Raw genomic sequence first — 10,648 nt, forward strand, 5'->3', positions numbered from 1 at the left:
TCTTGAGTAGTTACCGTGCTATTATTATCAGTGTCTTGATACGGACCCAAATCTATCCAGAGGTTGCTTTCAAAAAGCGCAAGCACTACTCCGTACCGTACTGCATAGTTAGTTGGGACGACCCCCGGGAAAGACCTTGATCTGGATCGGCGAATGTCAGCCCATACCTAGCGTAACTAGCGTTAACTAGTTAGATCAAACTTTATATTTTGAGGGAATGCGTTTGGGATCGCAAAGCCCGATCGAAGGAGTTCCCCTGTCACAACTCTCTCTGGGGGGCAAGATAGCAGGATGGATATGATATGGATGCTACTGTCACAAAGCCCCGCCAATAAGCAAGCACTAAAAAAGCTAGTGTATCCTACCCCCCCCCCCCCCCGGATTCGACAAAGTTCCCCCAGCCCAGTGACCCTTGATACGACCTCTTCTCAGCAGCCTCTCTCCCCGGAGGCATCCGTTAGTTACTCGAGCTCAAGCTCAAGCAACCCTCGGCATAATATCGGTTTCGTCAGTATGCGATGCGGCAACACCAAGTTGTTTTTTTCGAACGTGATCCGCGAAATACTGTACCTACTTCATGAAGTGGTGTTTGGTAGTGTGATTATCGTGAACTGGCACGGTTAATTGATAGCTTTGTTTGTTTCGAAGCATGATAATATCATCTCCCGAGTCCACCGTGAAAGATCAAGCTGTAGCTGGTTGTGAATAGTTATCCAATATCCGGGGAAAGGGGGTTGCAGATTGTCTGCATTTTAGAACTACAGCCTGCTGATGAGTGACTGAACTTGCACCCAATACTCCGCGATAAGCGGAGTGAATTATCCGAGTATCAAAATCTGTTCCTTCAGCAAATAGACGGGCCGCTGTTATTCCATATCCTTTTGATCAACGGAGACATACGGAGGATCCTCTCTAAAGTTTTGATTAGCACTAAGAATTTATTAAGGTGTAGTTAACTAACTTTGTTACAGGCATAAAATAAAGTATTCCCATTCCCTCTCTTAACCAGAGTTCGAAGGGAGGTAACTTTAAATGTCTGTGGCACCTGAATAACCGGCTACAGCTTAACTAAAGCTAGCACAGTACGGAGTAGTCACTGCACTACAGCTTAAATTCTTAGCGCTAATCAAAACTTTTGAGAGGCTCCTCCGTACTCCGTACATATTCCCATGTTCGGACACGCAGAAAAACCAACAAGTGTCGTATGTGGCTGAATGACCCCGCAGTTTTCCCCAGAGACGAGATTGCATTGCTGTGCTAGCTAGTGCTGACATCAAAATGTTGGTTGTGGAAATGGCTAAACAGCTAAAAATTTCAATACAATCATCGCTTGAACAGTCGTCCAAGTAGAATTTTGGACAATGATATGATAGTAATGGAGAGGCAAGAAACTCCGCCACCAAATTCCAACGCTTTCACTTTCATCACAATGAAGCGCTCTATTAGCGGCTTGTCAGCCACGCGACACATGAGAATGCATGAATTCTACGAGGCCTCTAGCAAGTCGAGACTTGTTCTTCTTCACCTTTGCACCCACATTGGTATGGGTATGTGGTGAAAGTTTCCAGGCGTTCGCCACAGTGTGTCTACCCCACGGGCGTTCGCGTGTAAGTTACCAGAAGTGGTCCAGGGGCACAAAATTGACTCTGCTTACCCGACCCGCCCGGGGTGTGTGTCATAACCAACTTAAACCAAGGTCAGTGGTTCCACTTAATTAACAATTTGCCCTAAAACCAACATGTCGGGCTGCCAATTGGACAATATCGCCTGCAGTAAGGGTAGCTAAATGGGACAAGCCGAGGAGGCTGTAACCAGCTCCAAAATATACGAAGGAGCAGAGACCCACCCACGGGAGTTAACAGAGTATCCATGGATGCCATGGGGTGAGTATCTCTGTCTTCCAGAGACATCAACCATTTATTATTATTATCATTATTACAAGCATCAAACCTACCTACCACTTCCACTCTCTACCTCTACCCCCCTCTTCCACCCCGTATCACCCCTATCACCATTATCAGATTAATCAGAGCTATACAGGCTACAGAGCTGACTATTCAATCTCATTCATGAATTCAAAGAGATGCACATGACATCATATAAGATCATGTTACAGAGTATTTAGCAGCCCATATCATGAACACAGAGATCAAAATGAATATAGAGAAGAGTACGGAGTATAAGAAATGTAAATACTATACTATAGAGAATGTATGAAAACAGCAGAATGAAAAAAAAGATTGAATATTTGAAGATTGATCTGAGCTGTATGAGCTGGAGCATTCAAATATTTTTGATGAGATGCATGTGATGTCATGTTACAGCGTTTTTTGCATGGAAAAGTTGGTTTTTCTATAATAATAGAGAGATAAATAGAGAGATCAGAGGAGTTAGCTACAGTATATTACATACGAGAGATCATGTGTAGATGGAGCAAATTGCTAGGACAATGCCACTGTGATGTCATGTTACAGCGTTTTTTGCATTGAAAAGTTGGTTTTTGAGAGAGATTACTCCGTATTCAGTCAGAGACTACGGTGTATGCAGCAAACCCCAACCCCCCCCTTCTCCAACAACGCCTTAATCGGAGGGCAGAATTTATCTCCAATCGCTCATCTGGCTAACCCCCACTGGAAGGGAGGTACTGTACTGTCACCGTACTGTGGTCTGGGCTACCCCTATATTTTCGTTAGTGGCCCCCTGAAATTATAGAGCCCTGCTAAACCGAAATACCGGGGGGGGTCATTTATATGAATTATTGCACTGTGTAATTATTATTACTTCCACCTCTAGTTACCTCAAATGTCATCATACAACATATCGTACAAGGAATTCCCAGGGCTACGGCCTGACTCCCATTCTCGTCGCCTTCGGACCGGTCACTCTCTGTCCAGCAACCCGGATGTGCTCAAGGCTGCCTCTCCAGCGGCAACTAACTCAAAATTCGAAGGATTCGCTGCTTCCCTCTGACATGCTTCAAGCTTGCGGATCCGTGAATCCTAGGAAGGCTGACTGACGGTGATATAAAGGAAACATGTGAAAACTGGGAAAGAGGAGTTTGAAATGGATTAGGGGGGAGGATGAGTTATTGCATATGATATGTGTGTGTATTATCTATCTATATATCAACCAGGATTCGAAGCAATCGAAATGAAGGCCGCAATATCATTCATGGATATCCAATTGAAGCCCTGAATTTGGCTGAGGACGCTGAGCTTACCGCGCATCAACCTCCTATCTATCACTCTGTGGTAACCCTGACAGTCCACGACGTGACATAGGCAGAACGCACCTTGTGAAGGAAGGCTTTGTCCTTGTTAGGTATCTTGACATGTCTCGCAAACGGGTTTGGACTTCAACCTATCTACCCTACCTCTAAAGCTACGAATAACCGTAGGCGTTTCATTGTGGTCCCTGCGATGGAGCTATGCTTAAACACCCTTTGTTCTGAAGGACAAGGTGTGAGATAAGAACTAAATGTAAAACACTTGAGAATGATACTTAGAGTGATTTTAAGGGGAAATAAATATAAGTATTAACTCGGATGGAAGAATATTTGCTAGGTCTTATACATATTACCGCTGAAAATAAATTTTGATTACAGTAAACAAATCCATCCAACGATATTAGAAACGTAGCAAATTGTTATTTCAAAAAGTGAAATCGAGTTATTTACTCAGTACGAAATTATATAGCGAGCATGAAGTCAAAGATTTATACCACATCATAACCAAAGACATAGGCAACACGAACAATAACAGCACGAAAACACAGCAAATGGCTTCTAGCAGAATATATATCCCCGCGTTTTTGCCACCTGGAGAAGGTATTATCAGGGGCTATTTGGCGCAAGCTGGAGATTTTTCATATGAAAATCATAAAAAGCAAATAAAGAGAGCAGACTTGCGTTCTCACTGACTCGAATAAAGCGAGACCCCTTTTCCATCCCTAAGAACGAATTCGACGAAGTGGTAAAGGTGGGCTCTGCTGTTTTCCCCCTCCAATGCTCATCTTTGGGTTAAGTTAGATCCAAATAGAAAATAAAATGGGGTAATTGGTGCCATTCGTGAGCGAATGACATTCGGGTAGGTACCTACATATCAAGGGTATAGCATAGTATCAAAAGAAAGAGAAAAAGAAAAAGAAAGAAAAAAAACAGTATCGGAGATTAGATGTGTAGCAATAGCAGATCATCTTGGTCTCGACTTCGGATATCATCCATCAATGCTTAGATATCCCTTGTTGCACTTAAATCATTTCAAGGTAATGGCACACCAACCCTGTCTGATTGAGGAACTGGCCGAAAACGGGCGTTCGTGCAACAAACAGGATGCCGGTTTCCTGCGCAAAATCTGCGCCAATTTAAATATAATAAAACCGTTTGGCAGGAAACAGGGCTGACAGACGACGGGACAATTTGAAACTCAAGAAACAAACAGTGCGAGAAATCGACGACTAGCAAACTCTTGAACGCATTTTATTTTATTTATCAATTTTGTTTAACACAAACTTCCACACCATTCAGCAATAGATACCGTGTATCTTAAATAGTCATCATATGTGTCCAACTGCTAGTCTTGTGTATACGTCCAGTAATCCATCACACCCCCGTTATCCCAATAAGGCTGGAAGATATTCAGCGAATCCATCGTAAACGCAATACCAAGGGAATTCGCGATGGAATCCTGCATAGTCTGGTCCTCCAGCTGGCCACAAAGACTGCCGCCACTGCCGTTGGTCATTTGCGTCCCGATGCTACGATTCTGAAGCGGGTTGGCACTGGCGATCTCAGATATATAAGAAGAGGCCTGGCTGGACTTGGTGCCGCTCTGGGAGTGATTGAGGAGTATATCAATCTTAGCGATGAGGCTGTGCGTGACGTTTGCGGCGCTCGCGGCGATGGCGAAGTGGTTGCCGAAGGTCTCGAAGACGGTGATGGCCTTGTTGATTGCGTTGCGCGCGATCGGTGTCAAGGGGGTATTAGGGTGGGCCAGGATGAATCCGATTAGGGAGAGTGAGGCGTTCCACTGCCACTGATATGCTTCATGCCAGCCGGGGAGAATGTCGGATTCGTTGAGGATTTGGTGGATAATATGAGTGATTGCCATTGCATGTTTGACGCAGGAAATGGCGTTGCTTTCAGCGTTGGGTCTGGAGATTGGAGAAAAGCAGATAAACGGGCGATACAGGTTCATGGAGAGGTTATGGTATAAAAGCTCCAGAAGCACCTGTTGCCGCTTCAACCACTGAGGTGCAAATCGCTCTACTTCTACCGGTGATCTGTCGGTAGAGAAACGCTCTCCATTCCCTTGTCGTTTCATTTTCAACGCCTCTGGCACGTTGGCTAGCCATTGCTGGAGAGCCTGCATATTTAACGAAAGGAATTCGGCTGCGTTCTCCAGGCCTTCTGGATCATTGTATAGGCTCTTCCCGTCATTTCTACCAAGGATTTCAGAGCAATGGTGATAAAATGCCGTGTAGATGGTACGGGTGGTGATTAACAGTTTAATATGATGTAGGCCGTGGGTAAGCCATGTGATGTCTTCGCCAAAGGAGCCAAAGTTAGAGCCGGAATGTAACGCTAGCTCATGATCGTCAGCTGGTAAACTGGCAGTGGCCTGGGAGAGTTGGGCGTAGAACGGCCGTCCGAGCTTCATGCATGTTTTGCTTTCTGTGGCATACAACGTCCACCACAATCGTTTCCGCAACTCCCTTTGCGGTCGCGGCATATCCTCTGAGGGTTCCGTGTGGATTCCTAGAATATGAGCTGTCCGAACAGCGACAGCCAAGGTGCTATGCGCCATGTTTTGGAATGACGCATTGCAAAGGAAGAAGAGGGAGAACATGTGGCATTGCAGAGTAGATATCGAGGGGCTTTCAAGCTCGGGAGCAAGTAAGGCTTGACATCGTCTATAAAACCATCGGCCTGCGATTGTCGCATCGTTGCTATCGACATCCGTCTTTGATGTAGTGTTTGCATCAGGCCGCGGCAAAGTCGCAACGCCATATTGCATAGTTATAGCAAGGATAATATCAACCAGTGCTGATGGTCTTCGAGGTTTCCCGGGAGTGTCCCAGAGAGACTTGTAGTACTCTCTAAACTCTCTTTCATCCAGAATTGGCAGCGTAGAATGATACGACTGCCAAAATAGATTTAAGAAGTAATCTTCCTGCGTTCCTGTCAGATCGTCACCATCTATCGGTATATCGGCGGATAAAAGATTCTCTTCGATAGGTTCGTTCTTTGAACTAGTGGGGCACGCAAAGGACCTGCTCGCGGAATTGGGGTGAAAGTGATGATCCAGATGCGGCTGCTGGAGAGCCGTGGCCAGGTAAGAACTTAGGCGACCAATGTAGTAGCACAGAGATGAAGGGCCATAAAACTGAGTCTGCTGAGACTTGGCCGTCCTCGCATGGATTCCTTCCCAGTACCTCCTCTCGGGCCTGCCTGGCTTAAGAGCATCGAGTCCCTCGGGTGTGTACGCCGTCAACGACTGTGGTGGGCTCGGGGGAAGTACAACTTCCTTGGTTTCGGGCTGCTTGGTATCCTCAAGTTGCCGTTCTAGGTCTTTAATGCGCCGTTTTAATTTCTCGATTTCCCTACTCAGTGTGTCAGCCAAACGATCCATAACGCTGTCCCCGGATCCGGGGGTGGGGGGGTATAGGAAGAACTGGAGACAGCAGAAGACACCAACCTAAGAGCGTGAGGCAGCGTCCGCATCTCACTCTCCCCGTTGCTGGTACATTTCTCCCCTCTACCACGGCAGTTGGCACACGGGCGGTCATTGTCACATCTGACCCGGTGTAGGCGGCACCAGTCGCAGGCTCTCGCAACCTGCCTGCGTTTGGGCCGTGCTGGAGGTGCACACCTAAAGGGGAGTTGCTCAGATTGGCTACCTACCGCAGCGGGTTGGGACGAGCCTGTGGAGGTGGTATGCATCATTGCGGATTCGGACTCGAGAGAAGAATGTCACACTGTTCATGCACCCAGCTTGGGATATCGATGCCTCCTTGGCGGAGATTACTCCGACTGGTTCCGCCACGGTTGGTGTTGGACTTAGCGCGATGATATCCCTGCGCTTGAGATCTAGCGCTGAGTTTCTGAGAGAGCGCTGCCGCCATTTTCGTCCTCTTGATCGATGCGAACTCGTTTATACGTGTACTCTCCCCCAGTGCTGCATATGAGTGTGGCTGTTCTCAGAAATCTCTGTGTAGAGGAATCGAATCACGACGACACATTGCTCTCTGCGTTAAATCTATCAAATAACTTCCGCTGGCTGTGGAGACCGTGGGGCAGCGTCAAGTAGTAGAGTAGAGAGTGAGAGAGAGACAGCCTAGCCGAAAGGAGTTGCTCCGATAGCTGATGGAAGAATTGCACCTCCGGATCTCCAGATGGGCTAGCTCATCGTTCTCGTTGTCTCCCTTGAATTGATGCCTGACTTGCGGGTTTGCGGCAGGTCAAAACTACTCTGAAGAACGGAGAGAAGCTGGCTTTAGCCATGTCATATCCACCTACTCCCGCTCTCAACTGAGTTACCTCCCGTTTTCCTGAGCAGGCAGACTGCTTCTAATCCATGGATAAAACCTGGTAACCCAAAAGAGGGTGAATTGAGGCGGGAATGACATTTAGTCCACATCGCTCCTATCACGGCCCAGAGGCACGACGACATCCACGGGTGTATGAAATGAGGGTGCTTCGGCCTTGCATTGGATAATCGATGCTTCACAAAACCAAGCCTGGCCCGCATGCCTGATCCTGATCTGCTATGGCGTGTTTGTCGAACGCAGCCGTGTGCGGCCATCCCGCACAAGGAGCAACGGGGATAAAATACGGGTCCCAGGGGATGATTCCCAGATGATGGACCGTCCATCAAAGCTTAATGAGACAGAGACATAAATACTTCCCGCCACTACCGAGATACGGCGGGCGCTGCGAGGGACAGTGAACCCTACTATCTCATGTTACTGGCTGAATGTATGAGGACATGGACATGAACATGAACATTTATTGACCAGTTCCCGATACAAAAAAAGGTAGCAAGATCGCCATGTTCTGGAGGAGCTGCACTCCGGCGGTTCCAATATAAATCCGATTCAATTGCGGTACCAGTATGGTACCCGTCATCTTGAATCGCAAAATAACTTCGTTCCCCATTTCTATCCTTCTCCCGCGGCAGCTTACGGTAACACTGCGCACCTCGCTGTGCGAAAGCTATTTCTTCTACAAAGATTCCCAGCCTGAAGTCTCTTTCCAACACCAAACCAATCCCTCTGGTGCGAGCGTAGGTACAGTACATAAGATCTCGTTGCTTCCTTTTCTCCTCCAACCTTCCCATTCCCCTTGAACTTTCTTTTTCCCTTCCTTAATTTGCTCTCAATGCGTCACTAACACTACATCAGCCGCCAAACTCTCCCAGAATGGGTGACCGCTCTCTGGTTCAAGCTATGGCGATAAAGTTGAAGAGACGACTGCTGCAACCCCGACGCCACCTTACTTGGGTATCACTGATGTAAGAGTCAACTGGAGTAAGTCACATTTTGCGGAATATCAACTGGAACGTTCTCGTTTGCCAAGGGCTAAAATTGAATAGTAACAAGTCTACTATTCAAGCTCAAGCAACCTCTATCGTCCTGAAGGGACGGGGCCGATTTTCGGTAACGGCGTGAGTGCCAAAGCAAATAAGATATGCAAAATCCCAGCACGGAATCGCAAGTTAAAGTTAACGTCATGGTGTCCCTATTCCTACGTCTTGGAAAACATTTCGCCTCGTGAAGCATCGATATACTCAATTAACAGATATCCTTGCTCAAGGGTACCGTTCTCTCGGCTTTGGTGTTGCATATGGGCTGTTCAAATCAGTGGACAGTCCACATTCCATCCAGGTGTGGAATTGGTACATCGGGACAGTTCTGCTTTGGATCCATGCATACCTGCCCTCTTCACGAACGGATTTTCTCATCTGTGGTTCCCAGGGCAAGGTTCCACTCTCTCCAGCCTAGTATACCAAGGGAAATCGGATCATCAATTTATTATTCCCCGCCATCACTCTCTCAGTCATCGACGCCATCGCGGATGCAAACTCTGAAGCTTCCATGTATCTAGTCCTCGACATGAATCTACTGAAGCCAGGAGCTGAGATGATGCACAGTGGGTTTCAACAATCAGGTTTGCGATTCCGGTGCAGATGATTAAAATAACAAATTATCCCACCCCGGGTACTGCAGCTCATGGAGGGTATTGGAACCATCATCTTTTGCAGCAGCACGTGTTTCGGCGGGGCGGACAGCTGGCGCAGCATGGCCCTGGGACACTCCTTTCAAACCTTTCTTTTTTGCCCTGTAGCTGGACACAAAAGTAGGACGGAGCAGAAGGACGTGAATCAATCCCGACCAGAATTCAGTCACCTTCGAGCAGCAGGTGGTTTGACAGAGCTTCTGCCAGCTCAGGTCAACAAATATGTCCCCTGTTGAGGTAGAATTGGCCAGGTGGCTGACTGTCTAATCAATCCCCTTCGAGTGAGATTAGCCCAGGGAGATACAGGCACTGGGGTGGCTTTTATTTTATTCGGGTTTTGACATTGCCTATTTTGCGCAATCCGTGTTTCAATTAGTTTAATTGGTTTGGCAGGCGGTTTGCTTGGCGGGCGAAGGCAGGATATATTTACATACAGCAGAGTGAGTGGGTGGAAGATTTTCCCCTTCTTCATCTTGCACAACAAAAGCATCAGGAAGGGTTTGGCATCATCTTCCATGACACTGATGGACAAAAGAAAAAAAATAATAATAATAATGGTAGAAGAAGAAACAACAAGCAAGCCTTCCGCTCGTGAGCATCGACCCGACCTCCTCATCCTGACCTAGACCTGGAGTAATTATCGGAACTCAATCAAAACGTGATAATCAATTATTAATGAACGATATGGAGGTACAAAACCATCGAATCGCGTTAATTATGAAAACACAGTTGAATCTTAAAATGCACTGGGAGGGGAGTACTAAACATTTACATTAACAAGGTAGGTAGTTAAGGTACTATTAATTAATGCTAAACAAAAGAGGGAGTGAAGAACTCTCTTTGATTATAACTAGTTAAGCGTAGAAAATAAAAGAACGTAAAATATTAGATGGAGATGGAACTGGAACTGGACGAAAACGACTCCTTCAAATATATATATAAATATATAAATAACTAACCCTGCACGATATCACTGAAACAAAAAAGAGATAAAAAAAGAAAAAAGAAAAAAAGAAAAAAAAAGAAAAAAAAAGAAAAAGAACAAGGAAGAAAGAAAGAAAGAATAAAAAAAACCAACAACTTTACATACATTCATTCAAACGTTCAATCATTCATTCATTCCATCAAATCTGCGAGATCTCATGTGTACACACAAACTCAAACACGTAAACGCTTCTACATAATTGTTTCAACTCATAAACACATAGAGAAACGTGACCTGTCGAAAAAGAAAGCAAAGCACTGCTTTTTCGCCAAGAAGGAAAATAAACAAGAGATGAAAAATTTGAAAAATTGAAAAATGAAAATGCGCGCGAAAAGGATGCAAAAAACGGATAAATTATCCATTGAAAATATGAGCCGGGACCTGCAGTGGGAAGTCAGTCGACGGGCGATCAACAGCGGAGAAGAAAG

General features: G+C 46.0%; 1 protein-coding gene across 2 annotated transcripts; it reads right to left on the bottom strand.

Moving 5' to 3' along the window:
* Positions 1 to 3,516: 3,516 nt before the first annotated feature.
* Positions 3,517 to 7,995, bottom strand: BDBG_06872. Of its 2 annotated transcripts, XM_031722808.1 has the most exons (3): positions 6,696 to 7,853; positions 4,098 to 6,600; positions 3,517 to 4,011 (listed from the first exon to the last, which is right to left on the bottom strand). In XM_031722808.1, the coding sequence occupies exons 1-2, from the start codon at positions 6,941 to 6,943 to the stop codon at positions 4,572 to 4,574; spliced, it is 2,277 nt and encodes a 758-aa protein (XP_031579808.1). In that variant the 5' UTR covers positions 6,944 to 7,853; the 3' UTR covers positions 3,517 to 4,011; positions 4,098 to 4,571. The 2 variants fall into 2 exon arrangements, with proteins under 2 accessions (XP_031579808.1, XP_031579807.1); XM_031722807.1 differs by having other exon boundaries at positions 3,517 to 6,600; positions 6,696 to 7,995.
* Between the last annotated feature and the right edge of the window lie 2,653 nt (positions 7,996 to 10,648).

The sequence above is a fragment of the Blastomyces gilchristii genome (genome assembly GCF_000003855.2).
Source record: "Blastomyces gilchristii SLH14081 genomic scaffold supercont1.16, whole genome shotgun sequence".
Taxonomy (NCBI): Eukaryota; Fungi; Ascomycota; class Eurotiomycetes; order Onygenales; family Ajellomycetaceae; genus Blastomyces; species Blastomyces gilchristii.